We start from the raw sequence: 24352 nt of genomic DNA, 5'->3' as shown, positions 1-24352 counted from the left end.
ACACCAACATATCTTGAGGGAGTGAAAACAGCTTGAGAATGAAAAAAGATGCAAAAAACAAGATACAAAACCAAAAAAACAAACAAAAAAAAAACAAAAACAAAAACAAAAACAAACAAAACTACACACTAATATCAATCTATCTGTCTGTCTGTCTGTTAGATAGAGCCAGAGAGGAAGAGAGAGAGCGAGACTTAGGGTTGAGGTCGGTTGTCATGGAAACGCTCTGCACAAACGGTCGAGGCACGAGGCAGGTTTTAGGTCAGCACTCAAGATCGCTAATTAAACACTATATATTGGCAATATTTCTCATGAAATAAGCATTTGAGTACAGTGTTACAAGTTATTAAAACTCCCGAAGCTAAACTGTCAATAAATACGGTAAGCTAAGGTTTTTATAACTTTTCCTGCGCTGTTCAACGTTTAGCTAGCACATTTTAGTGTTTGTTAAACGCGCAGTTTTCTTTTACACGTCCTGTAGCAATAAGCCTTTCGAACTGTCAGCGTTTTTCGGTAAGTGCTAATGATCGTCCGTAGCCATAATTTGATGAAAAAGTAAGGATGAATGCCAAGAGCTAGAACAAACGGATTCTGAACGCACCATATATGGGATTGTTTATATGTATACGTCTCTTATTGTTTAACAGCTTGGTTGGAGCGTTTGGTTATTTTAATTAAAGCCGACATGTTATGTGGTAACACAGTCTTCAGACCAACATGCTAATGAGCTACGATCCCAAACATGTTCAGGAACAGCTGTAGAAGCCTTAGGCCGCATTTATCTTCATATAAGGATAATTTCACTTGTGTTTGATAACTAACCGACTAATCTGAACTCCCAAAGACTGGCGTTAACAAGTAAGGAAAGAGCAGTTAATTAGTTAATGCAACCAGCTCCTGCGGCTCGAACAGCTGTTGCGTCACACAGACATTACGTTGCCACAAGAACGGGCTGTTACGCTTCTTCAGCTTCCAACACCACCTTTGAATCTTTTTGGCGACATTTTGTCAAGGATAAAATATTGTTTTTAATCACATAACACTGGAATACACTATTTTCCTTTTTTATCCTCCGTGTCTTCTTTTTACTTGTCTATGGTTTACCTCCATATTCCTATTTTAAACTATTTTTGCTGTTCAATGACTTATTTCCCTTTTTTCATCCTTTCATCTGGTTCTATAAAATCTCCTTTCATGTACTCAAGCTATGTTTTAGATGAAACATGATTGTATTTACTCTGGATGACAATTTTAAATGAAGCTCATCAGTTCCATCTGTAATTGTGAATTGGACTAGTATAAGGCTAATATAATCTGCTATATTGAATGATGGATTAAAAAAAAATCACAATTTTTCCCTTTTAAATTTAAAATTATTATGCATGATGTTACATCCTGACATGGATCTGTATCTTGTAAAGTAGAGGGCACATGTGATTAGAAAGTTGGCAGTTGGTCACCCTATGTCAGCTAAACAAAAAGAAAAGGAACATATGTGATCATTAAGGGTAAAAGAATAAAATTGATTGAACTGTTTTGAATATGGATATTTTAGATACTATAACAGATTTCTCTTTTCTAAATGATCATGTAAAATGTCTAAATTAAAGTGACATTGAAACTACTTCCCATTTAAAATTGGTATTCTGTATATTGATATTCATGTTTTCCACATCACCAGACCCTAATAGCATCTAAATGAGTGTTATTTGTTGCGTAAGTCTCAAATTTATGACAGACATTGCTTTACTTTTTAATGTGTGAGCAAATCGTTCCTTACCATTTTCCTTTTTTGACTGAAGTGTTGTCATTTTATGAAATGCGGTGATTTAACACGGAGTCAGTGACCATTACAATTGCTTTTCATTTTATCGCAGACGGAACTATTTGCAAAAAGCACATTGAAAGACAGGAGCACGATCTGATTCCTGGGTGGAAGAGACATGAATTTAAATGACTTTGTGGTTCTCCCTAATAAGACCAAATCATTCAAGCTTAATGCTAGGTAAGATATGATATTTCAGTAATTTTTTCAAGGCATCAAGTTGGCCTGCCATTGTAATTGATGTCTGTCCATTTTGAATTAAGTAAAGAGTTAACTTGATATTTTACTTAGAGGTTAAGTACATGTCAGATAAATCTTCTGATCTAAGTTTTGATATTCACACTTCAATATGTTTTTGTTATAATTCCCAATATGAAACACAATCCAACACTTTTGAGTAGTTTCTCATTTGCCAACAGGTATTTGACAGGTATTTAACTTGCTGTTACACTCATCTAGTGACTAATTGGTTCAAGTATTGATTTGTCATGGAAACTCACATCTGCCAGAGCTGCAGATACATTAAATCTATTGATGAAAGCCTTGCTGTCCTACCTGATTGAGTGGGTTGTTTGTATGATTGATTGTGAGGGATTGATTTCATATATGAGAGTATGTGTATGTTTGCATAGGAACCTCAGTGAACTGCAGATGGAAACAATGACACTGGCCAAAGACAGCAAAGAGATGGAAGAGAAGCTGCAACAGTTGAAAGAGACTATGCGAAAAGAGAAGGAGGAGAGAGGGTAGGTTTTTTTCACAATTTATGTTGGGGAGAAGGAGGAGAGGCAGACCAAACTGATTGAAAGTAGGGGGTGAACAGATGACAGTATCTGAAAGAGGTGCTGTGACATTTTAAACAGAAAACAGTTGGTCATATACTCATTCATTAGACCTTTTTCCGCCACTTTCTCAGTATTTTCCTGTGTGCTCTGTAATCTGTGCTTCTTTTCACCTTTATGAATTATCACTGTTGATTCATGAAGTATATGAAACTTAAAAGTAGAATAATTTGCTGGTACATTATTTTAAGGGAATCTGGCCCAAAAAACACAGCTCAGGGTGTAACAAAATTAAATTGTAGCTATGAGTGTGAACATTGACATTACATATATTTGACAATTATAAATTAAAATCAAAATACTTATTTGCTCAATGTAAAAAAAAAAACTCAACATGAATCATTTGTTAATAAAGGCCAAAGGAAAATCCACATAATCTAACTCAACTGGTAATTTGTCACTTCTATAATTCTATAATTCTCACTGCTCCTTTCCATTCATTGACTTTTTCACTTAACCAACGATGCAGCTAATATATGGATTTTGGTGGTGGTGGTGGGGGCTAACGAGCTACCGAAGAAGACGGCTGATGGTTTTAGTGCGCTTGAGGAAGTCCAAGATGGTGCGGCTTATATTGAGGTGCGCTCAATAGTCCGGAAATTACGGTATATATATATTTTGGATAACTACATTTAATTATATTCTATCATTGAGAATCTTCAAAAAATATGATTTAATGATGCACACTGAGCTGCACTCAATGTTTTACTTGCACTGCCAACACCGTTCATATTGATAATAATGTTTGCGATACCTACTTATTGCCAATACAAAACCAAATGCACTGTGGAAAGCAAACTAAGAATTTCATTGTACAGGGAATCTTTGAATCTTTGAATCTTGAATCTTGAATCTGTTGTTGCAGACCCCATATTTTATTTTGAACTTTTATTCAAATTAGTTAATTCATAAATCTATTTTTTTGTTTTGTTTTTGGAACTAATATTTTGCATAAGATATCCTTAGCTAAATAAAATAAATATACAACTTCTTGCCAAGATATGTATTTGGCCCCGCAATTGACTCAGAGCTAAATTTTTCTTTGATTAATTTGGACTTGAAAATTGAGTGCTCAATACAGCCATATGGAGCTGATTATTTATCAGTCTCTGTACTCTTATCAAAACAGTGTTTACTATTCTTCAAAAAATTTGAAGGGACCAATTTACTTTCTAACATAGCCAATGTTAGAAAGTATGTTTGATGCTGCAAAATTATAGCAGTATTCTTAAGGTACCTTGAAGGGCAGTAATAACAGCAATCAACAAGATGAGTTAAGATATCTCCACCTTTGCTCTCTCTATTAAACCTCCCTTTCCAAAAAATTATTGAGTAATTGAGTAGCGGGAGCAGACATCAGTGAGAGTTAAGCATGGCCCTTCCTTGAGATGCATTCTTTGCATTCTGGTTGGACTGGTTTGCCCAACCAGTCTGCATGTAATTTTTGGACTTGAGGAAGCCATTTGAGCCATTCGACCGCATTCCATGGGGAGTCCTTCGAGGACTGCACCAGGAGTCCTTGAAGGACTCCGTGATACTGGATCCCGTAATATGGGTCATTGGGTCCCTGTATGACAAGTGCCAGAGTCTGGTCAGCATTACTGGTAGTAAGTCGGATATTTTTAATGTGAGGGCTGGACTCCGCCAGGGCTGATTCTGTTCATAACTTTTATGATCAGAATTTCAAGGCACAGTCAGAGTACTGAAGGGATCTGGTTTGGTGACCACAGCATTGGCTGATCACATATATAAATGACCAAAATGAGTTTCCTCCACAGAGTGTCTTGACTGTCCCTTAGAAATAGGGTGAGGTGCTGGGTCAACCGGTAGAGACTCAGAGTTGAGCTCCTGCTCCTCTGCATTGAGAATAGTCACATGTTTTGGCTCAGGGAACTGATCAGGATGCCTCCTGGATGCCTCCTTGGGGAAGTGCTTCAGGCATGTCCAACTGGAAGGCGGCCCAGGGATGACCCATGACACACTGGAGGGACCTTGTCTCTGGCCTGGGAATGGCTTGGGATTCTCCCCGAAGAACTGCGTTTTTTTTGTTGGGTTAAGCAAAGTGCAGGCATTTGTGCTTCGGCTGCACAATGGATGAATGGATAGAGTATGACATGGACAAAAATAAAATGAAGGCAGATAAATATGGAAAGCATCTGAATAAGAAATGTGGGACAACAAAGGTTAAGAAATGTAACTATGAAAGAAATGTGCTTTATTTAGAGCATGGAGAAATCACCATGTGGATAAAGGCTGATGCTTAATTGTCCTGAAAGTCAAAAGTTCTTTCTTGTTTCTATTGTGCCTTTTTCCTTTGTTTCTGAATCATGATTCTCCAACTCATTCTTTCCCCCCACATGAACTGGTTAATGTATGGGAATTAGAACTAGAATAAAATAAATGTAAAGATGGCTCAACTGTGTGAATGGAGCCTGAGCATGTGCATTTACAGGTCAGTTTTAACATTTTCATTTGGAGATATTAAGCCATCTACTGTCTTGCATTTAATCAAGTTAGGGATTAGATTTAAGCCACTTCAAACTGAATGTTTGTTTTTTTTTTTTAAATCACACTGCAGATTTGTACATATTGATTTTGATTTTGTATGGATAATTGCATCTGGTCTCTTAAGAGGGAAACCATTTCATAAGAATTTTGATTTGTTCTGATAGTCCAACAGCAAATAAATAGGTTCAACCTCTGTAATACTGAATTTGCCTCTACAGATGGCTAGCTTTGCCATCTTAAACGCTTGAAACTGCACAGTACCACCAATAATAAATGTCTGGAGATTGCCTCACTGCTGGATGATTATAAATATCTTCATAGGGCTGAAAGTCAGGTGTTCCTTCTTAGACATGGCTGTGCTGGAATGACATTCAAGGTCATATTGCTGTATATTTTCTATGTTTTCTGGTTATGGTAGCACCAGTCGGTGTGTGGTATTATGAAGTTAGTGATTTTTTCCCCTCCAACTTGGTTGTAAAGGATGTGATTGGTTCTGATTTGGGACAAATTTGTTAGACCACTAATGTAGGGCCAAACTCCAAAATTGTAGTTGTAGTTTTGAAGGTGAGCAATCGTCTGTACTTGCTGAAAGTGGTCTGTGCAAAGAAGGCCGATTGATTGTCACCTGGAGTGAATTAAGAAAGCAGCGCAGAAGAGCTGCTGTAGTTTACATCATTGAAGAATGTGAGTCATTTTCTAATATGTAGATCTGCTTAGAACACATAATGTGCAAGTTTGTGAGTGTGCCTATTTTGACTATTTTACATTATTAAAAAGGCTAACACTATTTTCTCATTGCCTTAAAATTCGACCAGCTCTACAGATGTGTAGACTTTACCCTTAGCATTGTTTGCTATAGTCCAAGTGTCTCATCCAACATCTGAAGTTTTTTACTTTGACATTTTATGAAAAAGACCTGTACATATGTGAACAGGCACATTTGAAGTACATTCTGTAAATTAATAAGATCTGAAAAAGCAAAAAAAACAACAACTACAACAACAAAATAAACCAAACCGACATGTTTTTCTTCACACTTTGCTTTTAAAACTTTTATTCTATTCTCAAAGTCCTCACTTGACTTAAGAGAAATGGAAATCGTCATCATGGCAATGGCAGCTGTGCTTTATTCTTTCACCCTGTTTTCATGATTTCCAGTCCATAAAGTTAAACATGTCAAATGGGTGAAAGCTTGTCTGAGAAATGGTAATAGATGTTAATGATGTTTATGGTTGTCATTGGACCACATATACTGTAACTGATATGTAAGAAAAAGCTTGAATGAATTATATAGAATTTTATAGCTGTCTCACTGATTCATGGCACCGTCAAATCTGTCACAGATGCCGCCTTACTAATGTGTATACAAGTTTTCTTAACTGTAAGAAACAGATTCGAGTTAATCTATGTATATTATTGTTGATTATGATATTGATTTGGATTTTGAATGGATGCTCAGACATGCACACACAAGGACACGCAATTTAATCCCAACACAAAATTAAGCCCATTATACTGTGTGTATTACACACATGTATAAACATATTTCTAAAAAAATAGTTTTAAACCTTCATACTATTTCAGAAGAGACCAGATAGACCCCCCCCCCACACACACACACACGCACACATAAACAGACACAGACACACACGTGATCACGTACAAAATAGGGGACCTAATCTAGAATAGAGAAAGTATTAAAATGTTTACACTCATTTTAGATTCTGCATGTTTAGATGTTGGGTTAATTTTATTATATTTTTAGGGATATTGGGTATGTGCTGTCTGTTTGTGGCAAAGGGGAGGAGAGGAGAGGAGAGTAGAGGAGAGGAGAGGAGAGGAGAGGAGAGGAGAGGAGAGGAGAGGAGAGGAGAGGAGAGGAGAGGAGAGGAGAGGAGAGGAGAGGAGAGGAGAGGAGAGGAGAGGAGAGGAGCGGAGCGGAGAGGAGAGGAGAGGAGAGGAGAGGAGAGGAGAGGAGAGGAGAGGAGAGGAGAGGAAGTGGAGACTAGGGGCGTACTTTGTGTTTTAGTGGAGGCAGAGCCCTAATTAAGGAGCAGTACCTCAGTATGAGGAGACAACCTTTTTGTCTAGGCTGCATGAAAGATAAGTACATCAGCAGAGTGTTTCCTGTCATGCTGAAATACTGCAACATTTAACGCTTCATTCACCTCAAGATTACAAGGTGTGTTGGATACTAGAACTCTGTAAATAATGGTATTTATATTTCGTGTGAGCTTGTGTTCTTTATGACTCAGGTTATGAAATATGTTCTTTAATCAGAAAGGCTTTAACAAGAACTCTCTTTTGGACTAATCACTTTCAGATATTAAAGTACAGTACCACACCTTAATAAAGAGAAATTCATATATATATATAGCCATATTGTTTGAATCTAAATATCCCATCTATAGAGTGTAGTTAATCAGTGTACCGTCATATGAAATAAGTTAATGGCATCTGTTCCATTTTTCACAATCTTACTGCCTATGTGATGTAGCCAAGGAATGGAAAAGGGAAAAGAATTACCCTGATTAAGACATTGCTTACTTTTGACATTTTGACCTGCTGGTTACCTGGGTTACCCTATAAGCTTCTTGTGGTACCTGTCTTTTCCTTTCAGAACATGTAGATGTGTCTGACAAGCTGTTAGTGTAGATTTTCAAGTTATTATCCATGTTCAAGCCGTTAGCTGTACTCTATGTCTGTGTAATACTCCACTTTGTTTTTCTGTCTTTTCTTACCATTTAGATGGAATAACTCTAGTTGCAGCTGAATTGCACATTTTCTCAGAGTTGAGACACACACAATTGCACGCACGCACACGCGCACATAGAATTAAAGTGATTCGGCTTGCTGAGAGGAGGTGTGATACAATCATGTAGGGAAGAGTACATAGACGATGATATATCTGGTAGCTTTGGGCACCAGCAGTACATCATTGTCTGTTTTGGTTGGATCTAGATTTAACGTAGCTATGGTTTGGGCCTTCAAGAGTAACATATGGTTACTTTCTTGCCTTATCTAGAAATACAGTTGAGGTTGCTTTTTTCCAGATTATTTTAATTTGCCCTTGCTCTTAAGTGGCTGATTCATTATTTTTCTCAGAATGGTAATAATAGTAATTATTATTATTGATATCATTTAATCTTTTTCAAACCTTCCGCTTTTTGTTTTCTTATTTCGTGTAGTCCATTTTATAAATGGGAATTTCACCCCACATGCAGAATGAAGTTCAACACCTGAATGTAGACCCTCTCGGTGTAATCTTTATGTACTCCAAAGCTGGCTTCTTATTGTAGGATGTTTGGACCCAGTTTCCTACCCAAATTTTTGAAACATATCTGGCAAACTAAATTTATGAGTTTACCAGTAAGTCCAAATTTGGAAAAATGCAGTCTTTGAGTGAGACAGAAAGACACAAACACTTTTTTTCATGGTAACAAGCCCTGAAGAGACTGCCCACCATCACCAATCGGAGTACATCTCCTCTGTCTCCTCCAGTAAGAATAATTTTGGCAAGGTGATGGTTCCAAGATAATTGCATGACACCCACCTAAGTGTCAACATAGCACAATAAGGGTTTCAGGGGCTTTGGCGACTCTTGCCATCACATATACACTCAAAGAGACATAGAAAAACACAGTTTCTCATACACAGAGTTTGATTTTGTGTAGTTTGACAAGCTGCCAGCGTACTCCAAAATATCTTTTCAAAGACAGCCATCCTCATGATACCGTAAATAGCATAAAATATTCAATTGCACAAACATGAATAGCTCAAGTGTAAATGAGAATTAGTTTGTACTTTTGCACTTTTTGCAACCAGAGGGTTTGTTTTGCACCGTGTGTGTGTTTGCGTGTGTGTATGTGTGTGTGTGTGTGTCTGGTTGATCTGTGTTTGATTGTGGCAAACATCAGCTGATATAATAATACCTTCCAGGACCTTAATTACCAAAGGATTTCTTATTTACATGTTTCATTTATTTTATTCCTCTCCTTGACAAAGTTATACAGTGCCATTTTCCTTTTGAGTTTTGATGCCCTTATTCCTTTCGTGGTACATGATATATTGATAAATTAAGTTATTAATTCGTAATATTTGAAACTTACATTGTAGTTTTGCCGATTTAAGTATTAATTTAAGTTTTGCTTCATTACTGTTGATACATCACTCCCTTTCATTTTAATACAGTTATGATTGTAAATCATAGTAAAAGAGTCTATGTGAATCCCCACTTCTATTCCCATTTCTATTCCTATTTCTTCCCATTTCTATGGGAAATGGAAAGAAGCTAAAACAGCTTCATAATCAGGACCATCTATGATCTTCTTCCTACACCCAAAAATCTCAACCAGTAGATTGGAGAAGACCAGTCATGCCCTCTCTGCTTAACCACAGCAACTCTCAGTCACATCCTCACCAGCTGCAAAACCACACTGTCCTAAGGCTGGCACACCTGGAGGCATAACCAAGTCCTACACCAATTGGCAGTCATCCTTGAAAGAATGCGATCATCTATCCATGCCTTACCTCATCCAACATCCAGGCATTGATCCAATTTCCCCTTCATCTGAGCAGGAGAGGGGCCAGTGAAAACAGCAGCGAGAGTGGATAACACTCTCTTTTGTGGGCCCATCAATGAAACACCGGTGAAAGAGGTTGCCCAATGACACTGATGATATTCTTACCCCTCCCACCACTCAAATCAAGGAAGTGCTGATTATTAGGGATATTAGCATCTATGGCTGAATGGATACTTCTGCAAATTTCCTGAATATTGCCCATGACAGACCATGTTTTCAGCTTCCACTCATACGTCTGAAAATCTGAAATGCATACAAACAGATGCTGCTTGTTTCAAGTTAAGTCAAGAGTAAAGCATATACAACTGAAATCAATGATTCAGACTGGTCTAATCATTTTATTATTTACATACAGGTCATAGTTACAGTAAAACATTCAATCTGGTCACGACAAATTTTTTATGTCTTTCTATTGTCATTTTTACATCCAGGCACTCAGGAAAGTTTAGATGGAGATCTGGACAAAGTGGCACTTTACAAAACAGTGGTTTAAACTGCAGCAGCAAGAAGAACAAGGAGAACAGCCTGCAAAGGGTACAAGAGAGTATTTCGTCTTCTAATGCCTTGTAAAAATGTGTTGATTGTGTAAAGGAGTTTAATGTATTAACTTTTAGTTTTTTGTTATTTGGAATAATCATTTCCTTTTCCTTTGTGATATTTATCTCAGAATTTAAGAACCAGATCGTCTTTATCGCGTTGTGTAAGACTTGAAACTACTCTTTGCATATTGGCCATAGATATTATAGTAAGTTCCAGAGATTTCAAATGAATAACTTAAGTAATTCTGAATGTATACTTTTTAATTTACAAATTACTTTAAAACCAGACAAGAATGCTTAAAATTGTAGTATGTATGCTGTTATTGCGACTAAATGTCCCCTTCGAGGCAAGCGGTAGAATGAAGAACCAGTCAATCCTTCTATAGCAGTGGTCACCAAACTACAGCCTGCCTCTACAATTTGCCCGGCCCTTGAACCATACCAGAGATGCATTATGATTTTATAATCATAATTCAAATAATAATAATACAAATATAATCATAATCAAATTTACTGGGATAAAATCCGTTCTAAAACAATACTTGTAGTGAAATGTTTTTTGTTGGTAGGTGTTGGTATCAGTTTGGTTTCATAGCTTGCTTGCTCTCTGGTTTTCAGAGTGAATTTGATGTGAGAGAGCTGCAAACAGTTGAGTCTACAAGAAAGTAAATGTTCCTTGGTCTTTTTTACTGTGAATAATTGAAAAGGGTTATTTGGTTATTATGTATTTCATAAATGGTGTTATTTATGTCATTAATAATGATATCATTTTTATCATTATTTTCTGTTTTTTTTGTTCCTGTAAAGATCCCAGAAAGGGTTAATTTTTGGTTGTGAATGGCTTTCTGAAAAACAATCAACGTTTACGTTTAGACTCCTCTGGGATCGTCACACTTTTTGTTACAAACTGGCCCAGCCCCCCGTCAGAGAAGGGAAAAGTTATTTGGCCGTCGCAGGAAAAAGTTTGGGGACCCCTACTCTACATTTACTACAATTCTGCACAACTCCCTTATTCTTAAAAAATGGGCACCATCGTACTTTTTTTCCATTCCTCTGGCATCTTCTCTCTCCCTAAGATCCTGTTGAATAATCGTACCAGAAACAACTGCTGCCTCCCCCGACACTTACATACCTGCATAGATTCATCATCAGCTCCATAGATTCATCACCAACTGCCTTTCTACTCTTCGTCCTCTTCAATGCCCTCCCAGATTCACCTTTTCTGACCTCTGCTACTTTGTGGTCCACTATAGTCACCTCATCTATGCATTCATCTTCTCTTTGAAGTACTTTTTCCATCTTCCAATCACTCTCCTAGCATCTTTCAATACATTTGCCTCTCAATCCTTAATCACCTGAACCTTTCGTACATTATTTCCATCTCTATCCCTCGGTTTTGTCAACCTGTATAAATCTTTCTCTCCCTCCATACTGTCCAACCGAGCACACAAGTCATCATATGCCCTTTGTTTGACCTTTGTTACCTCTATCTTTACCTTGTACCGCATCTCCCTGTACTCCTGCTTGTTCTCCTCAGTCCCCTTAGTGTCTCTCTTCTTCTTTGTTAACCTCTCTATGTACAGTATATAATCATGCACCTACCACTACTTTGCAGTCACTGATCTTCAGATTGCGTTGTCTATACAGATGTAGTTTACCTGCGCACTCCTACCTCCACTCTTATAAGTTACTTGCCTTTTCTGGAAGAAGTATTCAGTCCAGCCATTTCCATCCTTTATGCAAAGTCGAACACCCTCTGTCCCTCTGTGGTGCATTGCTCCAAACAATACTGAGCATCACACCTTCATTTTCCCTCTACGTTAATCCAGGTTTCAGAGACATTGGCTTGTAGCTCCCTGAGGCTGCATTTTATCAGCATCATGAACAGAAGCATTGAATGTGATTATACCTTACTCATCATCTCAAGGTTTTTGTTATTTCTATTAAGACTACATAAGAAATTACATAAAAGAGGACAGGAAAGGGAAGTATGTTCATTTTTAGTTTGTATGTTAAGAGCATGTGTCCACAAGGTGCCTTTTTATGTTAAATATTCCATTTGTAATTGTGGTTCCCATTACCTAGTTTTTAATGCAGCATTAACATCATTTTTCAACACAGATTGGACACCCTTGTCTGAGTTTGACAGGTAACTGATTTCTGCTTTTTCTCATGTCATATTCAGTTGGCAGCTGGCAAGGCGACGATCAAAGTGCTAAAGGATAAAACACAGACAGGTGAGTTTTTCGCAGCCACAACCCGGGATTCTGCAGACGGTTTACGCTAAACCCTTGAATCATATTGTAATCAATCTATGGATTGGTCGTCTGTATGGTAATTCAAGATCAGCAATAAAGCAGTACAGTGAAATGTAGAAGCTCAGTATTTTACTGATGTTACTTAAGTTAGTTGAAAAATCACTTATCAGTTATTTTTAGAGACCTTGTGTGGTATGATTTGCTGATGGACCAGTGGTATTACTGACTTTTAAACCACAGCCCCACTGTCATCGGTAGTTTGGTAGTTGGTTTGAGCATATTTCGCAGTCAGCAATTCACATCTTAATACATCTTAATCAGCATGGAGTAGGAAACTACTTAAGCTACGACTACCACCTCAATTGCTTTTGACTCTACATTTGTTGTGTTACCATATTTGGTTGACAGGAATCAGCCATTATTGCTTTATAAAAAAATAAACAGAGAGGGAAAAATAAAATTATCTATCTATCTATCTATATAAAATTATCTATCTATCTATCTATCTATCTATATATATATATATATATATATAAAATACGTATCATCTTCTTTTCCTTTCGGTTTTTCCCTTCAGGGGTCGCCACAGTGAATCAACTTCTCCATATAACCCTATTCTCTGTATCCTCTCTCACTCCAACTACCTTCATACCCTTCATACCAACATCTTCATCTCTGCAACCTCTAGTTCTGCCTCCTGTCTTTTGGTCAGTGTAACAGTTTCTAGGCCATACAGCATAGCTGGTCCCACCACTGTCTTGTATACCTTTCCTTTTCTGTTAATACATTTCCCTGTCTATCATGTACATCCTTTCTATTTCTATTGGTCTGTTTTGCCAACCTGTATTGATCATTCTCTCCCTTCTTACTGTCCAGCCGAGTGTACAAGTCATTATATGCCCTTTGTTTTGGCGTTGCTACCTCTATCTTTACCTTACGTTGTATCTCCCTGTACTCCTGTATGTTCTCCTCAGTCCTCTCAGAGTCCCACTTCTTTGCTAACCACTTTCTCTCTATATACTCCTGCACTTCCTCATTCTACCACAAAGTCTCCTTATCTACTTTCCTTCCAGATAACACACCAAATACTCTCCTACCTGTCTCCCTGATAACACTGGCTATAGATGTCCAATTATCTGGAAGCTCTCCCTGACCACCCGGAGCTTTTCTCAACTCCTCCCTGAAAACCATACAACACTCCTCCTTTTTCAGCTTCCACCAGTTTGTCCTCTGCTCTGCCTTTGTCCTCTTGATCTTCCTTGTCACCAGTCACCCTACAAACCACCATCCTATGCTGTCTGGCTCCACTCTCACCTCCAGCTACTTTGCAGTCACTGATTTCTTTCAGATCACTTCGTATGTACAAGATGTGGTCTACCTGGGCGCTCTTATAAGTTACCCTATGTTTCTGTCTTTTCTGGAAAAAAGTGTTCACTACAGCCATTTCCATTCTTTTTGCAAAGTCTACCACCATCTGTCCCTCTGCATTCCTATCCTGTATACCAAATCTGCCCTTCACTTCTTCATCCCCTCGATTGCCTTCACCAACATGCCCATTGAAGTCTTCACCAATTACCACTCTCTCATCCCTGGGGATATTCTGCATCACTTCATCCAACTTATTCCAGAACTTCTCCTTCTCCTCAAACTCACATCCCACGATATTCAAAGTCCCTACTCTCAGTCCCAGACTTTTGCCTTTCCTCTTCTCTCTCTGCTCTTCTCTCCTCTCCTTCTTTGACCTACAGTGGCCCAGTTTCCATTAGTTCCCTGTAGGTCATCGGTACCAATGGCGGTTGTTGTTAACCCGGGCCTCTGATCTGGTTATTATGATTGATTTGCATGCTTGGTTTTGGCAAAAGTTTTGCCCTTCCTGATGCAACCCTCTGCATTTATCCGGGCTTGGGACCAGATAAAACCGGATTAAAAAAAAAAAAAAAAAAATTCTGTCTGATATGAAGTTAATTTAAAAATCTATAGTTATTCTTTTTTTCAATTCCAGTTGGACTGTCACCTCCATCTCTGCCGCCAACCCCCCCCACTTTTCATCAAGCAACAAGAAAAAACAGGATGAGGGGAACTACCTGCGAATCGTGTGAAAGCAAACCTGCTGGACTAGTATGCGCACATCCAAACCCATATCAATGCATGCATAGGAAAGTGTGACTGACAGTCTGAACATGAAGTTTTGAAGAATTAAAGCTGTTCTGGAAGCTCATGAACAATCAAAGAAGCTGTCTCTGTACTTCAAAGCTGACCTACCTGACAAAAAATAATTCTCTTCACTGATGTGCTTTTCTTTGATAAGATCTAGCAAAAGATGAAGTTTTAAACACATTGCATGATTAAGTGAGTGTGGACTTTTCAGTCTGCTAGAAGAAAAGCAACATGATTTCCCACACAGCCACTTTACTGGTCTTAAGGTTCACACTGACACCAGTAGATGTTCTCATGTTGCCCCATGCTGCACAGTTTTACCTTTTCTAAAAGCTTAATTAATTGTACAACTGTCTGCTGCCCTTATTTCATTTTTTTTCCTTCAACATTACTACCTCCTGCCATCTGTATTTCAGTTAACTTGTCTTTTTATGTCTTAATTATCAACGCCCTCTCTTCTGTCTTTTTCTCCTGTCCCCCACTTATTTTTCAACTCTCTTCTTCACATTATTTTTCTTCTTCTTTCTGTCTCTCCCTTCCGCTATCACTGTCTCTGTCTGTCTATCTGTCTGTCTGTGTACGTGTCTGTCTGTCACTCTCTCCAGCTCTCTCTCTCTCCTGTATAACCTATTGATTTATCCGTTTTATATTTACACTGTTAACAGTGTTTTTGACTCAACTTCTTAATGCATTATTGTTCAGCATAGCCTTAAAAATATTCTTTATTTCACAGCCATTGAGGAGAGGTGATGGTGCCTTGCAACTGTCTGTGTAAACAAGAATAGAAAAAATACATATCCCGTGTGTGCTTGAATGCGTGTGTGAGGGAAAAAATGTGTGCCTGGATGATGTGTCTTTCCCTCATTTTGCTATTTACATATTTGTTTTCTTGTCATTTCTGTATAGTCTAATTTGAACCTTTGCAAATATTTCCAAGAGACAAACTCTGAGGAAAAGGATCAGTTAAAGACGTACAACAACATAAGATAGGGTACGATTGACCCCACTGAGTTAACAGCTAATATTTGGCTCATTTTTGTTCCAGAAAAATTAATTTTAAGTGACACATACATATTACGTTAAAATCTAATGTGGTAATTTCCTTGATAGGGCAGTTGATAATGATGGCGCTGAATTGCCCAATGAAAGTCCTAGTGCCTCCAGTGCCTGGTTGTGGTGGTCTTAATGGCAATTCTTATTGTAGTCTGGCAAACACATTGGCTGAAAGCTCACAAAAGTACACACAATAAGCACATTCATATACACACACATTTTGTATAGCCCTTGTGCCCTGTAATAATGGTGATAATGAAAGCTTTATGGCTGTCTCTGCCATTCTGTCTGGAACTACATTTAAGCACACTGATGCTCACATGAGCACAGATGCAATCTGGGTTTGCTTTAAACTATGAATCACACATAATGACACATGGTGCTCCAAAATTACATGCGGCTGCATCTTGACACGCACACACACACACACACACACACACACACACACACACACACACACATACACACACACACACACACACACACACACACACACACACACGCGTATACTCGCTCACTGGTCCAATGCACTATGCTGTATTCCAGAGTCATCCAGGCAAAAAAGGACCCAATTTCCTTCAACATAGCACAGGAGAGTGCAGTGAAATGCTGCTGGCAGCCTGATAGGGATGCCTTGTCCCTGGGGAGTGGCTGTAATTTATCCTCAGGCCTGAGAGGGGAAATGAGGCCTCAGCTTTATGGTATCATTAAAAAGCAATGTTGCAGCTATAGGGTTGCATATCAACATACATGTGCACTCACATACACATACACATACACATACACATACACATACACATACACATACACATACACATACACATAAGACAAGATAAGATAAGATAAGATAAGATAAGATAAGATAAGATAAGATAAGATAAGATAAGATAAACTGATTCCCATAGAGAAAATACCTTTGTCACAGCAGCATGACAGTACAATCAAAAGATAAAAAAAGTAAAATGAATATGAATATAAGTATAAATAGAGAGACAGAAGACAGAAGATAGCAAGACATGCTCATGCTTATGCTCAAAAACAAATGTAAGGAAATGGGAGAGAGAGGGAAATAGTAAAAAGGACAAAAATATAAATTCATACTTAAATATTTATAGAGCTATTCAGGAGAAGAATTTCACAGTAGAATTTTTACTTCATTCTGGAAGCATAAAATACAAGACATGAATAACAGAATAACAAGGTAAAAATAATTATTCACAGAAAAATGAGACACCAAGGGAAGAGAGGGACTGTTTGGAGATCCTGGCTTTGGGTCAACAGAAAGGTGCTCGCCAAAGGAAGAGAAAGAAACAATTACTCCAGTCGTCATTTTCACACACTCAAATGCATTCCATTCGGTAGAATACTGTCTTTATTATTTAAATTCAGCCTGGCCTTGTGTGTTCTTTTTTTCTACCTGGTCTTGGCTGGGTTGCCAAACTTGCTGATATGAGGTGTTTTCTACACTAGGAAGGCCACAGACCAGAGTGTCATGGATAGCAATGATAATGACCTCCCTTAAGATATATTTAATTGAAATGCAGGTGCACGCGTGCGCGTGCACTCACACACACACACACACACACACACACACACACACACACACACACACACACACACACACACACACACACAGTAACACCGTTCAATTGTGAATTGTGGATGTTTTTGAGTTAACAAAAATATATTGCATTAGTTCCTTTGCCAAAAGGGGGCACTGAGGCACCACACAACAAATGTCATTCAGATGATTTTGGTCCAACTCACCAAGACCTCACATCACACTGATTCTGTTGTTCTATTCTCGAATTTTTATTCTAGTGATACTTTCAATAATATACAGTATCTTCCAGTTCTATTCTTCTTTTTCACTTATTGTGTCTTTTGAAATTTGTGAGTCTCTGACTCTCCTTATTTTATCCTGTCATCTTTTCCCTTGTTCTTCAGACTCCTTTACAACAAGATTCTGCCGCAATGTTGTAAATGGGTCTGTGAGACTTTCTTTATTTACACAGAAACCACACATACTTTTCCAGTGCATAAAGTGTTTTGGCAATCTGCAACAGAGCCACATCATTTAAATGCAACAATGCAGCCTTTTGATTAACCTGCTTTGTCGTTTCGTCTGCTTCTTTACACAGACACTGAGGTGGTTCTATAGTAACCTTGGTTGCCTGCTCAGAGGTGGAATAATCTTTTCCGCCTTCATTAACCTTTTTATGCATAGTGAGGCTTAACAGTGGTGTAGTATTCCTGGCTTCAAAGAATTGTGTATGGAGCTTATGCATGTGCAAACCATAACTTTCACATGATAATACATACTTCCTTGTGGAGGTCATAATACATACCCTAGCCCCTAACTCGTATGTTGACCATCAGAATTAGACACCGAATTGTACATTTTAATGAACTGAACTATTACATCTATTCATAACCATAATCTTATAACTAGGTCTCGACCCGAAAGTAGCCTGATATCAGTAATGCTTCCATGGTCACATGATAGAAATAGATTACTGATATAGTTACTGGTTAACCACTGTACAGTTTACTGCAAACCTGGTCCAGAGGCCAAACAAAGTGCTGTTTTACGCGACATATTGATGAAGGGATTTGGATTTTTGCGGATCAATTCATTTGATTAATCTGTTCGCATGAGGCTACTGTACATGGGTGTTTTCTCATATGAAAAAAATAAACTATGAGGCTGATGGTCAAAAGCTAAAAACATCTGTTTTTGTTTCTTTCCATTCATGCCGTCAACGTATCCAATAGGTAGAGAAACCAGTTCTCAACATTGGTCAGATACAAGCGTTCTGAGTGCTTTTGTTAACTGTATTGTCATTGCTGCTGCATGAATGTGACATGAATGTGCAATACTATAGCTATAATTTGTAGCAAGTGAAATTGCTTAAAATACTGCCTGTAATTTTAGCAGAGCCAGATGAATTCTCTCATAACTGTTAAGAAAGAATGTGAGCATGACATACCACACCTGCACTTCCCATGTATTAAAAAAACAAGATTTAAAGGGGAAAAGGGGCCTAAAGTAAAACACATTTAGGTTTGTCCACTAACTGCATGACTTTTAGAAGATATGAGAAAGGAGTGGGTTTGCTTTTGATAGTTTGAAATATACCTGACTGTAAATTCTGTAAAGTTTTAACAGAAATGTGTTGTCTCTATCATTATGCTTTGAAAAAGCACAAGTTGGTTTGTGACCAGAGAGCATAAGGAAAACCAGCTTCTTCGTTTAATACTTTCTGTGATGCAAAGATTTGCCCTACCCTCAGGCTTGCTGGATTGTGTGCAGAGAAAGATTTGATTCTTAAATATTTCATGGCCATAAGCAAATTTGCTGCGTCAAGAGAATGAATGATCTAATTTAACACATAGTGTCTTTGAGTTTGCTCATTTTATTCAAAAGTGAATAAACTACTATCTGCCGGGCAAAAGAAGCAGATGACTTGATCTGGCATCAGCCATGTACACAATAATGCGACTATAATTGTGGATTTGATATAAATCATGGTGTTCTAAATCTCTCAGTTTGAAAAGTTTTGCTGGACAAGGCAAGCAAGACACCTAGGCATACTTTCATATTGAACTGGCCAAGGATACAAATTACATCCTAATGGTGAGAAAAATTCACAATCATTAAATAAGACAGACTTTGAACCCAAAATTGTAGTATCCTGTCTTGACATATTTTTCAAGTTGTATTTCATTACTACAACTACTTTAGACCTTTCATATATTTTTGTCTTGAGACGTTTGTTTTGTATGAGGTTTTTTTTTTTTTTTATAGTCTGTTTCTCTTGTAGGTCATAGTGTGCGGGCACCCACTTTTGTCTTTGACCTCCCCTCTTGTGTTGTGTTTTGCTTTCACCCCTTATTGATGTTAGATGCAATAAGTGTTCTTCAGCCTAGCTTCTTCTCAATGTTTCTTGTCAATCAGTTGTTTGCAGTTACGTAGCTGTTCTTTTTTGGTCATTTGTATTGGACATCTACCAGTTTTTGTGTAAATGACAACTCGTCATGAGTGAGTGTTGATTCATAAATGTGTGTCCTCCCTTGACAAAGCTGTTCTGCCATTCACAGAAATTCAAAGATATTGTCCTTGCCATCAAACGAAGCTAGGAAGTAACACATTTTTTATTGATTGGTTTTACTTCAAAAACATTTCTTCATTACTTCAATTAGTGCTGACTCTGTACCACGGACTAAACTTCTGATTCTGGTCCATTAATCACCAATAACCACTTTGCTCCTTGGACTACTTAGAAGTTAACTAACGGTAATCCAAAATAAATAAACAAATAAATAAATAAATACATTGAGAAAACGAACAAAAAACTGTATACCGGTATTTGGACTTCTGACTGCAAAAGTTTTTAAAGATAATTTGGAAGTTATTTCTTTTCCAATTGCTGTCATGTATATACATTCACATATTCTCCATCTCAAGAGTCTCAATGGGTCCCTCAAAGTCCCAAGTCAAAAGTCTGAAAGGGCCTCCAAGTCATGGTGTACATGCCAAGCCATTGCATGCTTCTGTGGTAGAATTCTCAACTGCTGCCTGGGTTAAATTCTTGGCCAATGTATACCTGCGTTTATCTCAAACGGTGCTGCCCATCTAGAGTGCTTTTGGCCAGAAATGTACAAGGTGCTTTGGAATGAAAATTACAGACTTTAAACTGCACTCATATTTGCACCTTCACTTTGTGAGTTGCACACCAAGCTGCTCTCAAATGTCTTATTGTACTGTTCATATTCATATCTGCAATCATATTTATAATAATGTTTACTCTTCCCATCAGAACATATCTTATTAAGCAGCAGATAGCAAAGTAGGAATTTCACTGCACAGGGAAAAACGTTTCTACACTGTGTGTGTGACAATAAATACTTTGAATCTTGAATCTTGTTCACAGATGAGGTTTGGTGTTATAGCAAATGTAATTAATTTTTCCTTAAAATAAAACACTTGCAGGGAATCTAAATGTCCAGGTGTTGTTGTAAAACCATAGTTTTCCATCAATCTAGATAAAAAACAGGCATCTCTTGTTTTAATTGCTAGTGACTAGCTGTCTTTCTACTTGTATTTCACTTGCAAAATCAATACTGCAAAACATGTCAAACAATGCCCTGCACTGTGTTTTTTTTTACCTCTACTCCCTGTGAGTCAATAGAAAAGACTTCAAACAAACCCCAATTGACGCTATATCTACAGGCAGACATATGACCTGCTGTATGTTTTAACTTAAAACACATCAACCTAAGACATTTGAATTTAGCAGTAACAGTCAGATTGTCTTGTCTGCTGATATGGCATGCTTTGCATATACAAAGACCATCAACTTTTGCTTATGATCTGATACGTTGGGGTGGTTGTAGACTAGTTTTGTGACCTGCTTTTAACAACTTTATTTGTAACAAATAACAGGATAACTGTCTTCATTGTATCCCAGAAATGTACATCTTACATTTACTTGTAATTAAAATTCAGAAAATAGCATAGGAAGTTTAAATCGTTGACTCATCATACTATGGACCTTTTAATAACACACCTGGGCAGATTTAACCCTGGCAGGGTTCAGCACTCTCTATCTATGTCCTAGAGTCGCTTCTCCAAAGGCATTCATTCACTTAGTGGTCAAATTATTATCATTTTTATCAGAACTCTTTGACCATTTTTCTATCACAGCCTTTACCAGCACACATCATGAAGAAGAATGGCTGTTGGGGTGGGTTTGCATTACTCACAAGCTTCTTAAACTGGTTGGATTTTTATCTTAAACTGCATTGTAGCAGCTCAAATGGGGGCTATATGAACCTTAGATTCCTATTCTACTGAGTCTTCAATTACATCCACTTAGGCCACTGAGCGAATGATTGTCCATTACAATCTTCCTGTTGTGCTGAGTCTGGCGTATCCCTCAACTTTTCTGGCAAATACTGGTGGCAGCCATGCCATTTGAAAATTGTAGCACAGGTTATGACAAATTATTGATGTCACTATTTTATATGCTCAGACCAACGCTGTGCACCATTAAAGTGCTATGGCCAAGCTGTTAATGGCCAAGCTGTTAATTGCAGCCTACTATTGCAATTGGAATTGCCCTGCCATTCTAGTGTGGGTGAAAAGCTTTGCATTCCAGTTCTTAAGTCCACTGTTGGTGCATTGATTAACATTTGGTGCTCTTTGAAGTTAAATGGCAAATGTACCAAACATAATATATGTCATTCATCAACCAATTCCCTTTCACTGATTTGGTTTTTACAGCCAGCCATTTGCTCAGTTATGCTTAAACAGGGTAGTTTAGCGTAAAATTTGCGAACAATATGGTTTTTAGGGCCAAGTGGTGAAGTTGTGTGCGGCATTCTTCCCAGCCCTGTTATGGTTACTTTTCACATGCTCTGGCTTTTCTTCATAAATTATGTGTGTTTTAGGCCATTAAAGAGTTTTAGTAGCTGGTAAATGTGAATTGATGAGAATGGTTGTCTATCTCTAGAGGGCAGCTCTATGATTGAGTGATAACCTGACTGAGTCATACCCTGTTTCCTGCCCGATATAGCTGAGACTGGCTGCAACTCCCTTCTATGCTGCATGCAAGGTTAGCTGAATAGATAGTGCAGGCAAGCTTAAGCATGACTAATAGTAATTTTACTAACCTAAAGTGCAATTTGAAAATCCCTCCTTTCAGCAAGAAATTGTGATAGTGGACTGTCAAAGGAAGAGTTAAGCCAGAGTTGCCCTTTCACTTTATGTGTGTATTTATTCATATTGAACATGTGGGAGATAATTACATTTCTCTGGCTGTCATCTTACTAGCTTGGGGAGATAGACAAGAGAATACAGCAAGTTGAGAAGGCTAAGTTTATAAGGACAATTATGTGATTAAATGATTCATTAAAGCAATGAATGGTAAAATAAAGTGAAGTTTGATGTGATAAAGGTAAGGGAAAACAAGGAAGTTTCAGCCTAGATATGGAATAGCTGTTCAATTATAACAGTTTCATTTTGATTTAGTGAAGTTAGTGGTTTATGAAACATAATGCATTTTTCTTTTTTGGGTGGGGGTGGGAAAATAAATCCAAAAGATAACAAAAATGTAAAAAAAAGGTAGATAAGTCTGCAGATAGCTTTTAATCATTGCTCATTGGTTGCAAGAACAATCTGCATTTATTGGTGTTATTGGTACATTTTGGGATATCCAATCATTCATTTATTTTCATAGAAATTATAGTCTAAGGTAGTGAGTACATTTGGGTTTAGCTGTTTTTACTGTTTTTTTTTACCCCCGATTTTTTTGTGGGAAGTCGGGAGCTGTCCCTCTAGGGGGTTTACTATTAGGGATCAACTCATGGCAAGTGAGAAGCGTGGTTGGGTACAGGCGGCTAGGTGGAAAGTACTGGCATACACCGATGAGGGAGGTGGTCGCTTGACAGGATGCATGGGTTTACACCGCGGGGGGGAGTGGCGGCTCGGCAAGATTCATGGGTTTACACCGCCGGAGGGAAGGACGAGGGAGCGGGGGCACAGGCGCCAGAGAGGCACGAGAGTGAATGTGAGACTAAGGGTGTGCAGAAGGAGCGAAAACTAGACACATGGGGAACAGGTGCAAATGACCCAGCAAACAGTGCTTATGCTTTTAAGTCCTCACTGATTGCAGGTGATTTGGGTCAGCCATATGCCAGGCAGTCTGTGTCCAACACTGACAATACATGTGCTTATGTGAGTGTTCCCATCAGATTATCATTGCCGGTATAGTAGCACAAGGTGGTTAGCTCTGCTAACCAGCAAGAAGATTTTCGGTTCAGTTCTGAAGGGTCAATTTCTTTGCAGAATTTGGTTGTTCTGTGACTGTGTGGTTCTATGGTTCTCCGGTTCTCTCCTGTGATCCGAAAACAATCGGTAGCAAATAAAGGACTCTTGATTACCCAGAGGTGTGGAATAGAGAGTGAGTGGCTATGTGTCTCTACATGTTGCCCTATTTGTGGATCGAATGGCAAACCAGTTGAAGGTGTAAAGCTTCCTTTTGCCTTGTGTCAGCAGGGATTGGCCCTTACCCTGTTGTGACCTTGTTTTATTGAAAAAGCAGTAAAGATAATGAATGACTGAATGGATAATTACAGTAAAAAGACATCAAAGTGTATAGTGGAGAGAAATCATTTAGCTCTTAAACCTGCCAAAACTGTCATTCACATTTTTTTCCACCTTTCTGGTAATGTATACAATTTCTTTTTACTTCTTGTTATTTAAAATATAGATAAGCTTGTTCAATGACTATCCATATGTGGCATGTGATACGCCGTTTGAACTAAGTGGCTAAATGTTCTTAAGGATCGCTGCTAAAAATATATTGACTTTTACCAAAGGGATTCCATTTATTTATTCAATTTCATGATGCATGTTTTAATTATGATGATGTGGCTTGTCTGTGAAGACATTTTTTGCAATGAGAAATTGTGTTAAGTGGTGCTCCAAGTGGACATGTGTTAAGTGTCCTTCTAATGTCAAAATGGGACCTCTGTTGCTAGCTGTGCAGTTGTTTAAACAGATTGTCTAAGTAGAGGGGAAAAT

At 38.0% G+C, this 24352-nt stretch overlaps 1 protein-coding gene across 7 annotated transcripts in view; it reads left to right on the top strand.

The window, feature by feature from the left end:
* The first annotated feature begins 234 nt into the window (after positions 1 to 234).
* Positions 235 to 24352, top strand: part of zbbx (zinc finger, B-box domain containing) — a 38479-nt gene continuing 14361 nt past the window's right edge. For 5 of the 7 annotated variants that reach the window (XM_086164553.1, XM_086164552.1, XM_086164549.1 and 2 more), the window contains exons 1-6: positions 235 to 381; positions 1878 to 2005; positions 2458 to 2571; positions 10190 to 10292; positions 12483 to 12534; positions 14558 to 14673. In XM_086164553.1, the coding sequence (XP_086020679.1) occupies positions 1944 to 2005; positions 2458 to 2571; positions 10190 to 10292; positions 12483 to 12534; positions 14558 to 14673 (447 nt within the window). In that variant the 5' untranslated portion in view covers positions 235 to 381; positions 1878 to 1943. Of the gene's footprint in view, positions 382 to 417; positions 514 to 1877; positions 2006 to 2457; positions 2572 to 10189; positions 10293 to 12482; positions 12535 to 14557; positions 14674 to 24352 lie in introns of those variants that run through there. The other 2 variants (XM_086164550.1, XM_086164555.1) reach the window with 2 other exon arrangements.

The sequence above is a fragment of the Fistularia commersonii genome, chromosome 18 (assembly GCF_037954325.1).
Source record: "Fistularia commersonii isolate RoL2024-O1a breed Wild chromosome 18, RoL_Fcom_v1.0, whole genome shotgun sequence".
In the NCBI taxonomy this organism is placed as follows: domain Eukaryota; kingdom Metazoa; phylum Chordata; class Actinopteri; order Syngnathiformes; family Fistulariidae; genus Fistularia; species Fistularia commersonii.
Note: the sequence above shows the minus strand (reverse complement) of the source record. Positions and strands in the feature narration are given on the sequence as shown.